General features: G+C 44.7%; 1 protein-coding gene and 1 long non-coding RNA gene across 13 annotated transcripts in view; both read left to right on the forward strand.

The window, feature by feature from the left end:
- Positions 1 to 21,008, forward strand: part of ARHGAP24 (Rho GTPase activating protein 24) — a 285,721-nt gene that overhangs the window by 186,286 nt on the left and 78,427 nt on the right. Inside the window, exons 1-2 of one of the 12 annotated variants that reach the window (XM_030010178.2) lie at positions 12,064 to 13,283; positions 13,458 to 13,578. The exons of 6 other annotated variants lie outside the window; for them this stretch is intronic. In XM_030010178.2, coding sequence (XP_029866038.1) covers positions 13,257 to 13,283; positions 13,458 to 13,578 — 148 coding nt within the window. In that variant the 5' untranslated portion in view covers positions 12,064 to 13,256. 5 more of the 12 variants (XM_030010195.2, XM_030010204.2, XM_030010213.2 and 2 more) reach the window with 5 other exon arrangements.
- LOC115339792 lies at positions 4,364 to 9,918 on the forward strand. The gene is made up of 3 exons (XR_003922837.1): positions 4,364 to 4,374; positions 7,345 to 7,355; positions 9,815 to 9,918. It is a non-coding gene; the product is annotated as an uncharacterized LOC115339792 (long non-coding RNA).

The following is a 21,008-nucleotide window of genomic DNA, read 5'->3' on the forward strand; positions in this document are numbered from 1 at the left end:
TCTAGTAGTCTGGGTAGAGTGCAGGAAAACAGCTTCAGGCTCTCTTCCCTGCTAATGGCACTTGGTAAAAATAGTAGATTTTACTTTCGGTTTTATGTATCCAGTTTCTTCAAAATACAAGAACTAGGAACTAGGTTGTCTTTGACCAGCTAGGCCACCTTTTATCCAAGAGGTAGCAAGCTTCCTAGCAAATGCCCATGACTTGCACTGGTTTTTGTCTCAGTTTTTGTGTAATCACTGTAGCTGCAGGAATTTGTGGAGCTGTTTCAGTTTGTCTGGAGGAAGGATGTCAACTAAGACAGGTGTGTTTGTAAACTGTCGTGATGCCAGACTGTAGCTCATCTAGTCCATGGAAGGACACTGGGGTTTTTTAAGTGCTGTTAGTCTGGCTGTAATACCATGCCTGTGTACACATTTTTGTCTCTGGATAGGCTTTAAAAAGGAAGCAATATGAGCATCAAATGAAGAAGTCATGTGCTACCAGATGTAGGTGCAAAGCCAAGGAAAGGGGTAGAGAAGGATACACCAAATAAGGGAAATTTATGCTTCTGATAGCGAATGCACATCTGCAGTTTGGAACATGCTCCATTTGCAGTATTAATGAGAAATTCATGTATGCTTTTGAAGTACTCTTAGTCCAGTTGAAATTATTTAAAGGATTTTTACAGGACTTAACATACCCTGTGCATTATACTGTGCCTGAAGGTTGCTACTCACAGTACAACTGCACTGGTTGGAAAAGTTTTTGTTATCTATCCTTCAGTAAATAGTAGTGGCTGTTTCCAAATGTTATTAAACAGTTATATCTCCTGGTGTGATAGTGTGTAGAATATAGATATGTATAGAATACTTCAGCCAAGGCTTTGTGGGTGCTTGTACTTGTGGATTGTGTGTGTGTGTGTGTGTGTGCGCGTGTGAGATATGGGGAGAATGATCCTCCTTAACACAGAGTTGTGTTTGGTTTTGCTTCGTTCCTCAAAGTTCCCAACATGCTTGTAATAGACACAGATGCAGATAGGATATAGCAGCCTTCAGGGTGTTTCAGCTTCTTGGCACTCCGTAAGGATTACATGTTTGGGTTGAAAGGGAAAAGAAATTGTGCTTTATTTTCTTGGAAAAGTGAAGGAAGGGAAGTATAGGAAAAGGTTATCCAAACAGTGTAAGACCATGCTAAGCTTGGAAGTATATTGGATTTGTTCAGGGCTGATTACAGTATAAAAAGTCACTTTCTTATTTCCCAAAGGAGGAAGCAAAACTGCCTCTTGTGTTCATGTCCACAGGCGTCAGGGTTGCAGTGAACCTGCTGCACAGGTCAGGGAAGCAGAGTGCGATGGAGGGCTCTGATGAGCCCTGCCAAAGTAAAAAGCCCATAAATATCATTGGAGCTGTGAATCTATCCCCAAGCCTCTGTTTGTGTGTAAAATAGATCCTTCATGGAGTGCTGGCAACAAGCCTAGATGTTTTCTGACAGGGCTCTGCTCTCAGGATGTTTTGATCCTGCCCTTTGGAAGATACTTGTAATGTCTTTCTTCTCTAGCCTGGACTGACCAAGCAATTAGGGGTTTTTGAGTAGCTGCTTGTTGTGGTTTAACCCCAGCTGACAACTAAGGACCACACAGCCGCTCGCTCACCTCCCTCACAGTGGGATGGGGAAGAGAATTGGAAGAGTGAAAGTGAGGAAACTCGTGGGCTGAGATAAAGACAGTTTAATAGGTAAAGCAAAAGCTGTGCGTGCAAGCAAAGCAAAACAAGGAATTCATTTGCCACTTCCCATCAACAGGCAGGTGTTCAGCCATCTCCAGGAAAGCAGGGCTCCATCATGCCTAACGGTTACTTGGGAAGACAAATGCCATCACTCCGAACGTCCTCCCCTTCCTCCTTCTTCCCCCAGCTTTATATGCTGAGCATGACATCATATGGTCTGGAATATCCCTTTGGTCAGTTGGGGTCAGCTGTCCCAGCTGTGTTCCCTCCCAACTTCTTGTGCACCCCCAGCCTACTTGCTGGTGGGGTGGTGTGAGAAGCAGAAAAACCTTGGCTCTGTGTAAGCACTGCTCAGCAGTAACAAAAACATCATGGCATTATCAACACTGTTTTCAGCACAAATCCAAACCATAGCCCCATACAAGGTACTATGAAGAAAATTAACTCTATCCCAGCCAAAACCAGCACATTCTCCACCCCTTATTCCATACCATTTGTGTCATGCTCAGGTCCCACACTATCCAATACATCCTCATTACCCACCACCCCCTTTCCCATCCTTTGATGCAATACACAGATATTATTCCCTTAGTCTATGGACCACCCCTGTAAAATGTCCATAAAACGCCCATAAAATATCCACAAAATGTCCACTGAGTTCATTTAGTCCATGACTTTTGGGCTCCGTCTGTTAAGATGGTCACTCAGAACAGGAGAGGTGGTGTGTAGCATGGAGTTACTGGGCACCAAAGCCAGCTCAGGTCAGGCTGCTGCTGCACTTGCACTGTTTCTTGTAAGGCTTGTCCTCCATTTGGTTTGGGTGGTTCCTGCTTTAGTAATTCCTATAACATTACAACTCAAATCATGGGTTACAACAATTTAAAGGTATATGCATTACAATTTCCACCCCTGGTGCCTTTGGACCAGACCATAGGGTTTAACATTGCAATGAACTCCTCCCTTTGCCCCTGCTCTGACTTGGACTTATCCATAGACTGCAGTCCCTTAAGAGTGTACCTGCTCCAAGTGGAGCCTTATCTATGAGCCACAGTCTCTTCAGGAGTATACCTGCTGCAGCATAGACTGATCCACAGCCACACTCGCTTTGAGGTGCACCTGTTCCAGCGTGGCCTTCTCCATGGGCCACAATGCCTTCAGAGATATACCTGTTCCAGCGTGGTCTTACCCACAGCCACAGTCCCTTCAGAAGTAAACCTGCTCCAACATGGCCTTACCCATGGCTGCAGTCCCTCTAGGGGAGTACCTGCTCTGTCGTGGCCTTATCCATGGCCACACGCTTTGAGGTGCTCCAGCATGACCTCATGCACAACCACTGATGCTTTAAGGTGTACCTGCTGCAGCATGGACTCATCCACAGCCACAGATGGTTCACGGTGTACCTTCTCCAGTGTGGACTTACCCTTGGGCCACAACCCCTCAGAGGTATACCTGCTGCAGCACAGATACCATAACCACAGCCACAGATGCTTTGAGGTGTACCTGCTCTGGTGTGGATTTACTCAGGACCACAGACCCTTCAGGGTGTCCTGCTCCCACGTGGACTTATCCACAGGTCACAGTCCCTTTGACTCGAGTTCACACTGGAGTTCCAGCCTGTCCAGTACAGCAGCACAGAAACAGCAGCAATGCCCTGGCCATCTGCCAGCCCAGGCGCATCGCCATTGCTGTTACCAAAATGTTCCCAGGCACAGCAGAGTAAGATGATAAGCAGTACAGCAAGCAGTGAAAGCAGAAAGCAGCCACTAACAAGTACTAGACTCTAATATACAGTGAGGCAAGCAAGCCCTATAGCAAACACAGAAGCCTGTCAATTAAGAGTGAAACAGCAATAACAGCTATAAATTTGATCTAGCACATTCCAGTCAAACCTGTCATTATCTCGAACTTTTTGAGACCCACACTGGGCACCAAAAAGGTCTGTCGTGGTTTAACCCCAGCCTAAGTTGTGCAGTGAGTGTGACAGCTCTTCTCCAACAGCCAGCAAAAAATGGGCTATTCAGGTAGGAGGCTCTTTGGAGTGGTAAATTCTGGGATTCCTCAGGCATGCCCACCCCATACTGCAGCTGAGCAAGCTAAATTGGAAAGAAAATCATGGCTATACCCCATGTTCACTGCAGAACAGGAGTGTGTCTGCTGAGGGCATCTGTACCCTAGGCAAAGCAAATGTGTAATTTATTATTTTTAGCCTAGTTAGTGACGGAGCAGCAGTGGTGGAGTGAGTAGTGGCAGAGCCTAGGGAATGAATGCATTACATTTCTGTTCCTAGAGCTGCCTCTCTCGGGTCTGTTTTAGATATTTTACTGTTGCCTCACTACATTAATTTTGCTATCTGTGGAAAGGGGATAAAAATATTTATCTGCTTGCTGCAGCCTAGAGGAATAATCTGTTTGTGTTTATATAAGTCCTTTCTCAAATGTATTTTATTAGTATTAGCCATAGGAATAACTGTTCTCTTGTCTTAGTCCCTGGAAGACAGTAGTTAATACCCAGTAGACCTTTATTATTTTAGGATTTACCTATGAGGGATATGGAAAATGAGCATTCACTACCGTTCTTCTGTCTCTGCTTGTAAACTGCACAAAAGCCCTTTTGTGGACAGATGTGAGATTTCTGCCTTCTTACTGTGTTTTCTCTTGACCTTTTCTCAAAGTTAGAGCAATGCAAACTACAGAAATTTAGCTTTACCTTCCATCTTGCTGTTGAGTCCATGTTTTTGGAATAACCTACCGATTCCAGCTGTCAAGTTGCAGCTGATGTGTCTGTGTTTGAGTTTGGAAATGGTGCTGCACAGCTAATTCTTGCCCCATCGCTGCTCTCCTCTCCTGGAAGCTTTGGAATAAATACAAGCTTGCATTATTCCATGCCCTAATGGGAAAGGAACAGTGTTTGATCTCCTGACAAAGTTACACAGGATAAGACATGTCTCTTCTGGCATCGATGCTGTAATTTAGGAACACTACCAGGGTCCATATGTGTGAGTTGTGTATTATTAATATTTTATAAATTAGCTGTAAGTCACAGTGTTCTGTAGGACCTTTGAAGGTCCCACAGATGATATAAAAAGACAAAGCACTTTTGAGGCAATGCGTTTTCACCCTCTCAGCAAAACAGTGGTTATCAGTGTCTAATTTAGCATAGCCCAGCAGAAATGGTAGTATTGCCAAGTGTGTCTGAGAGTTGAGAGGTAACAGAAAGAATACCCAGAAGTTTTAAGAGAACAAGGATTCAGTATGTCTCTTTTTCTGTAAGTCTTTCTGTCCAGAACAAGAAGAAATCACAGGTCAAAGAGTTCATCTTCCACATGTGCCCTGCCCTTGGCCTCTTTTACTGAGCTGAGTGTCAGAGGTGCTACTGATTACAGTCATTTTTAGGTGATGCTTCTCTAGTAGCAGCAGGAGTGAAACCACCATCTCTTTTCATTTGAGCTGCTTTGCAAGTGTCAGGCTATTGTAAGTTTCAATCATTTCAGACCAGGGTTGTGTTTGAACTGATGACCAAGGAGGGAACAGCTTTAAGGAGTCGGATTCATAACTGTGGTATTGCAGATGAACTGTACCACCCTGGTGGTACATGTCACTGAGCTGTCGGAAAAATTGCTGGGAAACAAACCCTGTGACTTGCAGGATGTGCTGTCTGTGTCTCCCAAAGGCAAAGAGTTTGAGAAGTTTTGTTTTCCATGTAAGAGCAAGTAATGGGCTTTTCTGGCTCACCTAGAGGGTTATTTTTCATGGTCAAACCTCAAAACCATGTTCATCTTCAGAACCTCTGCTTATTTTCTGTTTTCCTCTCTGGATTTGAAACCAAGACAGTGCTGTCACCAGCATTTCACTGTGATGCAGAGGGGGACACAGGTGGAACAAGCATATGGCCACTTCTCAGCATATATATAACTTGATTTTGCTTAAGCACATGAGATACCAAAGTCCATATTTGGTTATGTCAGACAAGATGTTAATGGTGCATGTAAATAAAGTGCTAAGTTACTACGACAGAGAATATGCTGGAGTATCTGTCTTGTCTCATGTGCTCTCCTTGACTCAGAGTTGATGTAATAAGTTTTGAATCCACATCTAACTTTCTGAATTCCCCATTTCATTAATAATTTTTTGTTTACTCCTTTTTTTTAAACCAAGGAAATAACAGCTGGTGTTTGCTTATGTAAAGAAGAGAGATGCATCACACAGACACCATACTTTCCCAGCATCAAAACTGAAAGTGAGTTAATGTCTGAAGTGCAATTTGCATATGAATTTGTCTTTATGAACTTGTGTATTTCAAATATAACAAACAAGATATAAGAGAAAGATAGAAAAGATGTCGTCCTTATGGATTACAACAGCACAATAATTTTTTTCTGATGTTTTCTTCCAGACCTGCTATAACATTTCTCATGTCTCCTGTTCCCCTTATGAGTAAGCTCTTTGAAAAGTAGTATATTTTGGCAATTCCTTCTTGTGACCTAGGTCCTGGAGAGGGTTTCTCTAAGCTGCAAGGCAGAACAGCAGCCAAAAATGTAATTGGGCAAGTTAAATGGTTGTGCAGCTGAGAGCCCTTCACATGGTACAGCTGACAGAAGCTTCCATGAGAAGACATCGGCATGTCCTATTCAGTTATTTGGACATCCCTGTGGGCTGCATGAATATAACCAACTCAAACCCTAAATGCACAAACATGCGGAGAAAGGCTCATCTCTTACGTATCAGCTGAATTGGATTTGGACTGCAGTGAAGTTGGAAGGAAATGGAGGAAAGCACTCAGGAAGATTTATTCCTGTGTTAGAATATGCAAAACCAGATGCTGCAGCTGTATCTCATAGGAAATAATTTTTGTGCCTGATTCTCATTTTCTGTGATTGTAATCTCATCTCCCTCTTGACATGTCCATTAGTTTGCAGTTATGGTTGTGCATGTGACTGACTTTTCACCTACCCATGGAATGTGTATAGCACAGTTTTATCCAGCAGAGTGGTCAAAAGAACAGTTCAGCTTCTCATAGGAACATCTAGTAATGCCTATCATTGTAATGCTGCTTTTAGTAATTTTGAGGGCCAAGCTGACAGCTTTACCTTCAATAGAGATTATTTTATTGACAATGAGAGACTTGCTGATAAGATGGAGGGCAGACCCAAATCTGGACATCCCTACATTTTCTAGGAGCTTTTAACAAAGAACCCAAAGTGTTCTTGTCACACTAAAGTCCTTAAGCAGTATTTAAAGATTTCCCTCAGTAGTATTCTGTGAGTACCTACGCTGCTTAGCTGTCTTCCTTCATACCTCATTCTTTAATATATATGTGATCATGTTATTAAACATATGTCATAAAATACAAGGGATATGCTGGACAGCTAAATTTACATTAGTGATGATCCTTACAATTCACATTTCTGAGTGTTGTTGCTGCTTTTTTGCATGGGTGTAGCCCAGCTGGCACCTCTGAAAACGTTCCTGCCTTAAACTACTAAAACTGAAGGAAGAGGCTCGAGTGCCATTTAAGCATGCACTATGAAAAAAATTGCTTTCTGAAGTCACATGAAGTATTAAAAATAATCCCAGTGCGCTCAGTTACAGTTTCTCCAGTAATAACGAAGGATCTTTTCAGTGGGATGTTGGAAACATGAAGCAAATATTTAAGTAGCAGATCCCGGACCTTAGAGGCGGAGCAGAAATTACTAAGCAGTTTGTTTCACCAGGTAAGAAATGTAATTTATTGCTGGTGATGGTACTAGGGAAGAAAGCAAAATGTCCAGCAAAACAGTCCCCCTCATCTCGGCCAGCTGGCAGGAGAGGAAAACTTGTTGAACAGCCTGGACACAGGGAGCCGCAGTCGGGATCGTGACATTTGCAGGCAGCAAAGTTGGTAAGTTTCCCATCTCCCTGTCCCCCCCCTTGTTCCTTGCCCACCTACATACACAGCTGCTCCCTCCCGGGCAGCCCTGGTGTCAACTGACATCCAAAAACTTCATGAACACAGCTGCACAGTGCTGTGGCCAGTGCTGGAACAGGCGCAGAAACACATGCCGTTTACAAAAGATTGCTCTAAATATTCCCTGGTGCAACAGAGAGCAGAAGTGTGAGACAACAAAGGGAACAGAGAGAGATTTCCATGAACGGCAGGAAAGGTGGAAGGCTATTTATAGTGTAATTTTTATTGAGGGAATTCAGAAGTTGAGAGCCTGGTCTTCAATGTAGTGCACCTTGTGAGGCTATTTTTACTTGCTTAGGTGAAATGTGTAATTCACCATTCACACACAGAAATGTTGTTTTATCTTCTTCTTGAATTGCTGTGCTTGATCAGGAGCCATAACTCCTGTGCTTTAGACACTATTTTAAAAAAGTCCTACCCTCCAAAAAGGCTGAGGTAGCCTAAGTGTAACTCTTGCTTTTACACAGTGTGAAGACTCAAGGTTGTGATTTGGACACTGAATAGGTTTTAAGCATTAGTTGTGTGCTTGTTGGGGTTTTTTTTTTGAGGTACCAGACCAGTCCTTCAGAACATGGAATTATGTTCTGTGTCATGCTTTACACTTTTCACCAGTGATTAATCTTCATTTTTTGGTGGTGTTATCTTCTATTAAGTCATGCTCCCACAGTATCTACCCTATTCCCTATGTGTAAGGTGTAAATACACACACCCAATTAGAAGATTGGGGAACAAAAGCAGGATTGCTGAGCTATTCACAGCAAATTGCACAGTCCGCTTACCTAAGGATTTGAATATGACTTTGCAATGTTAATGACCCATTCTATTGCTTGTGATAGTTTTGCAGGTGGGCAAATTGGGGCATCATAGCAAATAGAAGTAATAACTTTTAAATTTGTACTGGGAGCAGTGATTTATCTAAGTGGTGATCCCTTGTATTCAGAGTCTTCACCTTTGAGCCCTGGGCAGAGCAAGTGGCGAGGGGGCTCTGCAAGCTTGCGGCATGGCTTTTCTCTGGGCTTCTTCAGTGCTCTTCCAAGCCTAGCTGATTCACTTAGGTGCAGTAACAGAGAGGATTCAGGCTAATCCTGACTTGTAATGAGGAATCCTACAGCACAAAGCTTTAGAGGTTTTGTCTCAAACAGTTAAAAACTGACCACTGTTTTCCAGGGTATTCTTGGGCGCAGGAGGTGACTGTTGTTCTTCCTCATGCTTTTGACCAAACTATGCAGTAGACTTATGGGCTGGCTCCCAACAAAATGAATCCTTTAGTCTGTCCTACCACTATCTGGGAGCACCATACTCTGAGGGATTTAGGTGGATGTTCAGAAGGAATTTTCTCAGGAGGACAGAGAGGTTTAACCTCAGCATTTCCAATAACAGATGCTGCATGCTTGCTGTGATGTGGTTCAGCTGTCTGCAGGGTAGTGGCAGTAGCAATCTCGTTGTGAGTTGAGTAGTGACCTTCTCTAAATCTTGGCAACCATGGTCCTGCATTTCCACTCTTCTTTCCCTGCGTAGTGTCAGCCAACATCTGACTCCTCCGGCAGTGGCTGGCAGTTGAATGCTTACATCACTGGCCCACTGTTAAACGGGAGATGTGAATTACTCGCCAACAACACTGAAAAGGCAGAGGTTCTCAACACTTTCTTCACCTCTGTCTTTACCAGCACTGTTGGGCCCCAGGCCTTGGGAACAAAAATCCAGGGTGATGCAAACACAGACCCACCATCAGTGAAGGAAGAGTTGGTATGTGAACTGTTACAGCAGCTTGACCCCTACAAATCAATGGGCCCTGACAATATCCACCCAAGAGTGTTGAGAGAGCTGGCTGATGTCATTGTGAGGCTGCTCTCCATAATCTTTGAGAAGTTGTGGAGACTGGGGGGCATCCCAGAAGACTGGAAGAAGGCTAATGTCACCCCCACCTACAAGAAGGGCTTAAAGGAGGATCCAGGGAATTACAGGCCCATCAGTCTTTCTTCAGTCCCTGGGAAAGTTATGGAACGAATCCTCCTGGGGGCTACCACAAGTCGGATGAAGCACGTGATTGGGAAAAGCCAGCACAGATTCACCAAGGGCAAATCGTGCTTGACAAACCTGATCGCCTTCTACGACAAAGTAACCGGCTCGGTTGATGTGGGGTGAGCGGTGGACATGGTCTACCCAGATTTCTCCAAGGCTTTCAATACAGTTTCCCACAGCCTCCTCCTAGAGAAACGGGTGCGTTATGGTCTAGACAAGTGGTCTGTGCGGTGGGTGGGGAACTGGCTGACGACCGCACGCAGAGGGTGGTGGTAAATACCTCCTTTTTGAACTGGCAACCTGTCACAAGTGGGGTCCCCCAGGGATTGATACTGGGCCCAATGCTGTTTAATATCTTCATAAGTGATCTGGATGATGGGATCAAGCGTACCCTGATGAAGTTTGCCAATGATACCAAATTGAGTGGGGAAGTGGATGCTTCGGAAGGGAGAGCCACCCTGCAGGAAGACCTGGATAGGCTGGAAGAGCGGGCTAATAAGAACCTTATGAAGTTCAACAAAGACAAATGTAAGGTCTTGCACCTGAGAAAACATAATCCAGGAGCGCAGCACAGGCTGGGATCTACCTGGCTGGGGAGCAGCTCTGTGGAAAGGGACCTGGGGGTCCTGCTGAACAACAAGCTCAATATGAGCGAACAGTGTGCTGCTGCGGCAAAGAAAGCCAACAGGATGCTGGGTTGCATCAACAAGGGCGTCTCCAGCAGAGATAAAGAAGTCATTATCCCACTCTACTCAGCACTTGTTGGGCCACACCTGGAATACTGTGTTCAGTTTTGGTCCCTGCTGTACAAAAAAGATGTGGACAGGCTGGAGAGGGTCCAGAGAAGGGCCACAAAGATGACCAAAGGACTGGGAAGCCTGCCATATGAGGAAAGGCTGAGAGAACTGGGTTTGTTCAGCCTTGAGAAAAGAAGGCTTAGGGAAGACCTTATCACCATGTTCCAGTATTTAAAGAGTAGCTACAAAGAAGATGGAGACTCCCTTTTTACAAGGAGTTACATGGAAAACATGAGGGGTAACGGGTACAAGTTACTCCTGGTGAGATTCCAGTTGGACACGAGAGGAAAATTTTTCACAGTCATAAGAGAATAATTAGCCATTGGAATAACCTCCCCAGGGAAGTGGTGGATTCCCCAACATTGGACACTTTTATGATTTGGCTGGACAGGGTGCTGGGCCATCTTGTTTAGAACGTGTTTTTGCCGGGAAAGGTTGAACCAGGTGATCTTTGAGGTCCCTTCCAACCTGGTATTCTTTGATTCTATGATCATTCCATAGATGAACGCACTGCAAGAGAAGCAGCTGCAGAAAGCTGGCTGCTCAGGCCTGGGGGATGGGTAATGTTTGTATCTCTCTCATTGCCCCTCTGACTGGGTAGGGAGTTGTGAACTATTGAGAAAAACAATATTGAGTGGGATACTTGCTCAACATGACTGCAAGAGGCTGTGACCCAGGGCTGCATTCATATAAATGGCAGCATTCCCCTTGATTTCAGTAGGGGAAGGAGCTGCTGTGTAGCTTTGGAGTATGATGTATTGGGAGGGGACTATTCCCCTCCTCTGGTGACTTCACTTGGTGCAGCTGGTCCTCAAATGTGTTTTGAAGTAATTTCTCATTAGGATCAACTCAGGGGAAGTAACAGATGGCAAAGTGAGGCTAAATTAGTGAGAACTTTGTGCTCTGTTAATGCTCTTTCTCTCTATAAATAATAGCTGGGGAGTGGAACAGGAACAAAGATGCTGTTACGTTTGTGGCTACCTCTGCTGCTACGTAAATGTTACACACTGCTTTGCAGCATGTTTTGTCAGCAATAGAAAGGGGTAGGAGGAATTTGCCAGCCCTTTCACAAGGGCAAAAATATTGCAGTTCTACTGCAAAACAAATAAAATCAAAGCAAAGTTCAAAGACGTATGAGGGGAAACAAAAATGTGGGAGACAATTTTACATTAACGGCCAAACAGACCACACAATCACCTTGGTCTTTTTGATTTCAACTTCTTCCTACGAAAATCAGTGAAGCAAACAAAAACCAGTGTCTCTCCTCTGATATTCCCAGTAACTCTCCAACTTTTTAGTGTTTAATTCCATCCTAAAATCTTCTATCTATAGATTTCTCTTTCTCTGTGTGTGTGCGGTGTGTTTGTATGTATATACGTAAATATGTATGTATGTACAGTACTACTCTAGCCTGGAGAGCTACTTCTGGAAAGCTTCTCTGGCAGTGGCAGTTTATTTGTTGAGATGAAGAAATAATTTTCTTGCAAATTTATCCTGACTTACAAAGTCACTAAGTATAGTCATGTAGTGATTCAGTGTAGCACAGACTACAAGTTATAGATGCCACCTTCTCACTAGTGTATATTATGTGATGGAGTCTGGGTTTCTAGATGCTTTTACAGAGTAATGTCCACTAGCAGTAGTAAGACTTAACATTCTGTGGTTCAGACATCCTGGCTTGCTTTCAGGCATACTCTGGTGCCCGCTTCACAGCTGAAGCAACTACTGGGAGAATGATTGTGGCTTTACCAGCCTTTTAAAATGCCACAAGTGGTTGTTGCCAGCTATCACCTGCACCTTCTCATTTCTTGGCTTATCCACCTGTGTGCCACAGTGTGAACGTATGTGAGCCTGGTGTGCATTTGACTGGAAGTTTTGCATCTAAATCTACTTCTGAGATCCCAGCTCAGACGTTGGCAGCAGTGCTAGCATCTGTGTCTTGAATGATGTTTTTTGCAACCTTTGTCTTCAGTGATTGTTTTCCGGCCTCAGTAATGAAAAGCTTTGCAAAAATAATTCTGAGATTTTTTTTTTTCCTGGACTTGTCAACCTATGCCATAAACTTTCATATGCGGCGTCCTTATGGGCCACTTTGTACTTTTTTCCATGGACCTTATTAACAGCCCTGTAGGACAGACACTTCTGTTAATCATCCTCTTGAGGTGGTAACCAGTATGAAATCCTGCTCTGTTTCCCATGCTAGTGCTAACTCTGCAGTGGAAGCAGGTGTTCAAACTACTAAAAACAACGCAAAACAAAAAAAAAACCCAACAGTGTGAAACTTTGTTTTTCAGGGGGGCATTTGGATCTCTGAACAGCTCAGAGACTACTAAGGAGATATACTTCCTCCAGGGATCTTTTATCATAAAAGCAGCTTAAGTGACTCATTCTTTCCCTGAGGATATTCTTAAAACAACTCCACTCATTTTGTCTTCTAGCGGTCAGAAACAGTACTTATTTTGTGCTGTCTTTCAGGAAAAAAAAAAAAAAACAACAACCCAAAACAAGCATCTTTTGAAAAAAGTTAATGGCCATATTTCCAGGAGGATCTGGACTACATTTAATATTAAAGGTTTGCACAGCTCGCTAATGCAGGGGCTGACTGGCACTCTATGTTTGCTCAAGCAAGTGCTTCAGCGAAAAATTCAGCACTATTTTTAGTTCTCTTACAACAAACCACTTGATTGTAAGGCCTGGGGAACTGTGACATTGTGATTTCGAGGGGTCTGCTGGAAAAGGCAGGAGGACAAGAGACGGCAGCCTGCTAGCTACAACAAGGACTCCCAACTGATGCAGAGAAACACACATCACGAGGAGGTATTTTAAATCATCTTGTAAGCCTTGGTCTGCCCATGAAATGAATCTGCTGGTCAGAGGCAGGGCATGAAAGCGTTAGCTGGCTGGCTCTATCTGCTCCTGCCCTTAAATATTTCATTCCATAAATTCCTGTCCTGACTGTCAGCTTTTAAATCGTCTCTTCTCGTTTCCTAGCCTTTTCTGGGATTTTACAGGATCTTGGGCAAGTTAGCAAATGACAACAGCAAAACAGAAGTAAGTTTCCCGAAGCAAGGGCATTCTGCTTTTGAAGAAGCACAGCCGTTTCGGTGCCTGGGTGAGTAGCCTGTAACAAGTACTACAGTCCTTTCCTCTCTGCTAACGGTATTAACTTGTAGAAGAAAATAGCCTGCCTTTGCCCGGCCAGCCGGCTGAGGAGGATTTGGTCAGGTCCGACTTGGGGGCTGGGGGGGGGGGGGGGGGGGGGGGGGGGGGGCGTGTGGAGGGTTTGTTGGCAAAACCCTGCGTGCGCGCGCGCGCGCGCCTGGCGCGAGTCGGCTGTGCCCCAGTGCGGTGGTCTCCCTCGGGCAGCTCGCCTGACCTCCGTGCGTCCCCGCGGTGCGTCCTGCAGGTCGGTGCCACGCGAAGGAAGCAGGTTCCGGCAGGTTTAGGGTCCGCTCCTGGCGTGCTTCGGGGACCCCGAAGGGGCGAGGGGCCCGAGGGGCGAGGTGGTTGCCGTTTCGGGGCGATGGAGTCACGGCAGAGGCCGCCGCCAGCAAGCGGATAGCGGGAGCGCGGGCAGGGCTGGCCCCGGCTCCGGGCGGCCCCAGCGGCGCGGGCCGGCGCGCCGACTCCGCTGCCGGCGTGCCAGCTGCTGCCAGGTGAGCGAGCTCGAAGCTGCAGATTTGCGTCCTAGGCGGACGCTGACTAGTGCGTGTTGCGTCACAGCCCGTGGAGGTACCGCCAGGGAGGTGAGCTGTCGGATTTCGGCAGCATCCTGCCCGCCTCCTCGTCGGTTCACAGCGAGTTGGTGCTGCGTAACGGCTTCTTCAAGTGTGCTTTGTTTGAAGAGAGGATTTCAGCCTGCTGGTCACACGGGAGCTCCCAGCTTTTGCAGGGTGCTGGAGCAGCAGCGGGGCTTAGGCCGGGAAACTTTTGCGTATGTAAGATACCTTGGGTAGCTGGCCGGTACTTTGCCGACTCGCGTTTTCACCCTCTTGGTTTAGCTCGGTTGTGCAATGTTTGCAAATTCCTTGCTTCAGAGTCAGACCCAGACTTTGGGGGGAGCCTTGATGCAGTTTAGCTGCATTGCTGTGTTTTAAAATAACTACTTCTATTTTACCCTTCACGGTACCGTTGTTTTAAAATAGCATGATGTGCTGCCTCTTTTACTTGGTAGAGAACGCAAGGAGGGAGAACTGTTGAATTCCCAGGAACTCTGTGTTTAAAGATCCTGCCTAGCTTTCAGAATGCTGAGCTGCTGCAGCCTCCTCTGTGTACTAGAAATGGCTATTACTGAAATGCGCAGTTCTTGCACCGCTCTCTGCACTGCTGTGGTCATCTTCTCTGCCTCAGCTGCACTTAAGGTGCATCTGAAAAGGCAGGTGAAGTGGCAGTTTGATAATCGAGTTTTCAGTGTATTCCTGCTAAGTGTGTGTATTTGTACGTAAACAGTGAAGATGGCGCAAGGAGAGTAGCTATAGCATGTGTTGGCTTACGTTTGCATGAACCGAGTTCAGATAATTAGCTAATAATCAGTCATGTTCATGTGAGATTAGATAATTAATGTTTTGGGGCTTGTTTAAAAAAATATTCAAATATTAAAATCTAAATACTCTGTTTTGTTCTCATGGATTCTGGCCAGTCCAGATTTTTATCCTCCAGAAATAGTCTTCAACACTGATTACTGACATGAAGGCAAGTGGAATGAATGGTCAGATACGCCACGACCTGAATTCAGTAAACAGCGACTGCATGGTCTAGAACTCGTTATGCTTTCTGAATAATTAAGATAAATTAGTTGGGTTTTCTTCTGGAAAAAGTAGAAGTGGATGCGATTTCATTAAAACTTCAATGACAAATGTTTTAGTGCTATGGCAAATAGCACTTCTCTGGAAGACACTGTACAGGTCTGCGTAGATGAAAGCTGTATGTCTCCTTACTGTGATCAAATGCACAAACTTCACTAAACTGCTGGAAAGGTTGACTGGATGTTTCTTAATCAGCGTTGTATCTTCCCATCTTCCTTCTCCTGTTGTTATCCTGAGTGTTTCATGGGCAGGTACCAAACAAACCACTTATGGAAATACTCACCAATATGTCTTATTACCATATTTGCATTTGCACAAAAGACACTTGTGCACAGTACAGTCCTGATACCTTTTAGGTAAGTGATACAGTTCGCAACTGGTATGTGCTAGAGTCAGCTGGCACAGGAGACAATCTGTGTGATTAACTGCATCATCTAATGTTGATATTCTTCTACCTCTGTATTGGAAAGACACATGGCCCTCAAAGCAAAAGACAAGCTCCATTACCTCAGAGATACTATAGTTATTGTCAACTACCCTGCTTGAGGACAGCCCAAAATAGCAGCAGTTGAGTTGGTCTTTGGTAGTGTGGATTGCTCAGTACGAGAAGTAAGAGGAAGGTAGTTGTAATGCTCCTGAGAGCTGTTACGAAGTGAGCATGTGCTTACACAGTATTTGGATGTGAAATCCCTTCTTTCTCTTCACCCAGACCCTTAAGCCTTTTAATTAGGTCAGTGGGTGAGATGCTGTGCTGCTGGTCACCTGTCATGCCCTGAGCACAGCCGGAGAAGGTGGTACCGCGGGATGTGTTGTAGCACCCCTGTTCTGGAGCTGCTTATGGATATTGCGGATCTCCCCTCTCTTGCTCTGCAGATGGCCTGCCGCTGCCTCTTGCCCTCTCTTTCAAAATGGGGTTATGCTTGTACTTAATGTCTGTGCAGGTTCAGAGACAGGGTAGAAATCTTAGTTCAAGGAGATGCAGTATCCTCCTGGCTTTATTGTTCTAGTTGGGATGAAAAAGTGATGGATTGCACATAAGCTCTGCACCTGGTATCTCTTGCAGGCTATAAATCCAAGCGTTGCAGCTCAAAAGGAAACTGTGAAGTCTGGACTGAGTTTGTCATTTAACTGTCAATTCAAAGAAATGCTGGTTTCTGAGCTATTGGTGAAGATGAGCAGTTGTCAAATTCATTCTCTTTTCATGTCCTGTAAATGCAGAGCTGTAAATCACAGTTATGTAGTCTGGTTTAAAACTGCTTTCTGTTTTTTTGTTTTGTTTGGTTTTTTGGTTCCACCCCCCCCCCCCCCCCCCCCGAACTTCATTAGCTAATTTTAACTGGAAGTAGCTTATTAATGAAACTTAATTTTCTAATGAATCCAGCTCATCCTTCTTAAGCCAAGTCTGATACAAACCCAAACTCATTCTAATCCTTAAGTCATTAAAAGAAGTCATTGACTTTCTGTCTGTGAATGTCAGATCATAGCAGATTACTTAAGTACTTAACCTGAACATTATCCATAGACTGCAGCTCCCTCTTCTTCCAGGATATAGTTATGAAGTGCTTTAATAGAGTGCATGTAAAAAGTTGCAAGTTCTCAGTGTTCATTCCTGCTGGCAGAGGAGCACTTATTACCTGCTCTTGGGAACAGATCTTGTGAAAAATGTATTTTTTTATTTAACAATGAAAGTAGGTGGCAGACTTTCAAAATGACCAGGAACATATTGGGGTCATTCAGGTTATGACAAGAGTTGCTTTGTCTGTGATGCTTCTGAGAACCTTCCCCTTTTCCAGGTAAGTGGATAGATTCTTAACTCCTCGTGAAAACCTGACTCCAGCTGTGGGAACGGCACTCTTGAAAACATGGCCATGAATTTTACTGTCAATGAAAAAGTAATACAGTTTTCAGGCTCCCAGAGATTTTCCTGTCTGCTGGCTGGATGCCAGAGTGCTGGGGACTGAAGTGTGGGTCTCCAGGCATCATGGGCATCAAAGCTCAGGAAAGAGGAGGGCTCCCGACTTGAGGGTGGGAGCAGTGCACATCCCCGGAGAGCCAGCACAGAGCACCAGCTGCTGCAGCTCTTGCCACTGGGGTGCAGGTTTCCTAGCCCAAAGCTGTCCCCTGTTGTGACAGCTCGCTGCTCAGCCAGGACCAGGCTTGTCTCTGCAGGTAACATCCTAACAACCCTATGGGTCACCCACACAGTACAGTCACCAGGAGGGGTGTCTAACTGGGAGAGATCACTTAAGGAGTTGGTGTGGCAGTTCTGAGAATATGCAGGTTGGATAAGACTGCAGATGAGTGTTATTGGTAGCTTGTAAACGTACTGAGCCAAACTTGGAGATATTCATGTTGTTGTTAACTGTTTCCTGGTGCTCTTCTTGGATGATACCGTCTTTGCATGTAGCTGATTTGACCAATGCACTTTTCAGTCCATCTGGCAGCAGGGTAAAGAGGTGGCCTCACTTGTACACAAAAATAAAAAGCCCAGCTTCTGTGGATGGGAAAGATGTTAATGAATATCTGAACTGACATTTTACACTTAATAAATAAAACTGAGGCAGCTAGAAGCAGCAAAGAAAGTTTGTTAAAAACAAGTATCTTGTGCTTGGGGATAGAATAGAATAGACTATTTCAGTTGGAAGGCACCTACAATGATCATCGAGTTCAACTGCCTGACCAGTTCAGCGCTGACCAAAAGTTAAAGCATATTATTAAGGGCATTGTCCAAATGCCTCTTAAACCCTGGCAGGGGCAGGGCATTGACCACCTTTCTAGGAAGACTGTTCCACTGTTTGACCACTCTCTCAGTAAAGAAATGTTTCCTAATGTCCAGTCTAAACCTCCCCTGATGCAGCTTTGAACCATTCCCGTTCAGGATAATACAGATAATATTCATCTATTTATGTACTTAAGAGCGTTTCCTGAAAATGTGTGCAAGAGCTAACAACATCCAGCAGTTGTTTCAGCTTCCTTGTTTACATTCTGCTTCAGGCTTTGCTTGGTTCACTTTGTTCTCCCCATGGGATATGTCCATTGCAAACAAGCTGGATTTGTAATGAGAAAGTGCTAAGTTTCCAATATTAAGTGGACAAACCCCCCAAATGTTTCCTCTAACAGTAAAAACCCACTCTGTTTTTTCTATGGATTTTGAACATCTGCCACCTGGGGAGCTGAGTGATGGTGTTGTGTTACCAGAGGAAAGGAGATGGTGTGTTTTGGCACCATTTGTTTATGTCCTCCTGTGACCTGCCATTGAGATCTTTGTTTCAGTATAGAAGAAAAGGATGGTCAGTGGCTTTGGAGATCTCTGTTACTTCACACTCCTAACGTGAAAACTAATGAAGTGATAGGATGAAGGTGTAAAACGCAGGTCCCGAGTGACTTAAAATATGGGAGAGATGGCCGTGCAGTCGGATCCTGCAATAGTGGTCAAAGATAAAATGGAAGAAATCTATCCTTATTAAAAGTGTTGTGTGCAATATATTTATTTAGGCACTCAGAATCAGAAGAGCTGTGGCTGCTTTGAATAAGAAATATGTCTTCTTGAAATAATTTTTTCATTTAAACTAAATTTGAAGAGGTTTGAAAGTAGAATTCTTTCTTGTGGAATTGGATTAAGCTTTGATTGTTATATTTCCCTCTTCTACATCATCTTTTCTTTCTCAGATCCACAAATAGCTTTTTCATCCTGGTTGCTACTGGCAAAAGCCTGTAAATCGGATTTTTGGACACATACGAGTGAATCAGAAATGCTGTGGTTGGAAGTTTTGCGGTCATTAGAAGGAGGCGCTGAAGCGATGCAAAGTCAATCAGCCAGGTTTAAGCAAACTCAAAGTTTTTTCAGAAACAGCATGGTGATGAGTTAGTGCCAGCAACCTCACTGCTGAATCGTGGTTATCATCTGCCTCTCTGCAGCCTGCGTAAGCTGTACTGTGCACTCTTTCTGCAGAAATTAGGTTGCACACCTTACCCCCGTCACACATGTATTGTCTGGTGACCATTGCTGGCAGGAATGAATCTTGAACCACAACCTAGTGCATTTAAGTACTGACATCCTGAGGGGAACAAATGAATACGGTCTTAACTTTGCCTTTTTTCTGCATCCCCAAAAGATGTGATGATAGACTGGGAAATACACAGCTTGCTTTGCTTTTCACCCTGGGTACCCTGATACATGGCAGAGCCTGTGGCTTGTGGCTGGGGGAGGTGAGGGGGAGGCTGCTGCCCAAGAGCAGAGGAAGCTGTCGGATAGAGCAGTGGAAAGAAGATGCTGAGATCCGTCATCACAGAAGTTCTTACCTTAAGCGGTCACTGGTCCTAGAAGAGTGTGAGGCCACTGCTGACATCTGCTTTGTAAAGGGCTTTGGATACCCTGAATAGCATGTTGTTCACCAGGCAAAACGGGAAGGGTGGCTGCTTAAGTGCTTCATCTCTACTCCTGTGCTCCTTCCAACCTTACGAAACCTAACGTAACACCCCGAGGTTCACACATGATATGGGGAGAACTGTTCGGGAAAGAAACAATGCTGTGGGAAGATGACAAATTACATAAACTTTTGGTAGCTTTAAGGGCACCCAAATGAACTGTCAAAAACATCCACTGGGCCAGCTTTCCAGCAGCAGTACAGCTGCTCACTGTGGCTGTTGTTTGCTGATTGAAGCGTAAGGTATCCAGGCTCTCCTGGGACGGTCGCCCTCATCTGCCAGCCCTCCCTCTCTGGCCAAGTCGTGGTCCCGACTGTGTTTGCATCCTCCTGCTTAGCAAAAGGGTCCGGAGGCAGCAGTGAGTTCTCATGAAATGGTGCAGTCACTGCTGTGTAATTATTACATCAAGGACTGTAAAGTATTTGCCCTGATCCGTGACTTGGCTTGTGATGCTGGCTGGTCAGGCCGGCATCTGGCAAATTTTTAAGCTGATGCAAGGTATCGTGCTCTACAGCGGTATGTGTGAAATGCCCTGGGGGCAAGATCTACCCCTAACCTTGCAGATTGGTGCGGTAGAAGCGGCAGCCTAGCCCTTGCCCTTGCACACACCTTCTCCTGTCCCTGTCTGCACGTTGTTCGCTCCCCTTGCAGCTCAGGGTGTCCTGTCCTTCAACCCTGTAAGAACCCAGTCACTGGCGGCTTTCAGGTTCTAAGGTATTGAAAGAAGCTGATTTCTTTTTTTTAACACCAAAACTTAAAGAGGCTTTTACTTAAAGTGAGTGATAAGTAGTAGTGAGAGACATTTTTGCTTGCACTCGTGTGGGCCCTCACTTTGTCTTTTTAGAGCTTAAAGCAGGTAATACACCAGCATTTATAGTTAGTGGTTTCTGCCAGGTATCTCTGATTGCAAATCGCCTTTAAATACATACCTTCCAGTTCACCAAGTAGCATGTGAAATTATTACCTCTCTGATTACTGTGTTGTAAAAATCTCAGTTAAGGTACGGTGGGGAAGCACGTTGTAGTAATTTAAATTACAACTTTTTTCTTTAAACAGGATCTTTATTTGACACACTTCACTTCAGATATGACCTTTGTGTCTCTGCTGGGTCGTTTTCTGGGTTTATGACGCACTTTGCATTCCTATAAAGCCCTTCACTGGGTGATCTTAAAGTCTTTACAAGCTTTAATTAACTGAAGTGCTTTGTCTCCCCTGTGAGGTCAGTAAATATTCTTAATTGCTTTTTGCAGAAAGAGGAAAATGTGGCAGAGAAATTTTAAAGTAATTCACCAATGCTGGGCAAAAAAGC

This window comes from Aquila chrysaetos, chromosome 1 (assembly GCF_900496995.4).
Source record: "Aquila chrysaetos chrysaetos chromosome 1, bAquChr1.4, whole genome shotgun sequence".
Classification (NCBI taxonomy): domain Eukaryota; kingdom Metazoa; phylum Chordata; class Aves; order Accipitriformes; family Accipitridae; genus Aquila; species Aquila chrysaetos.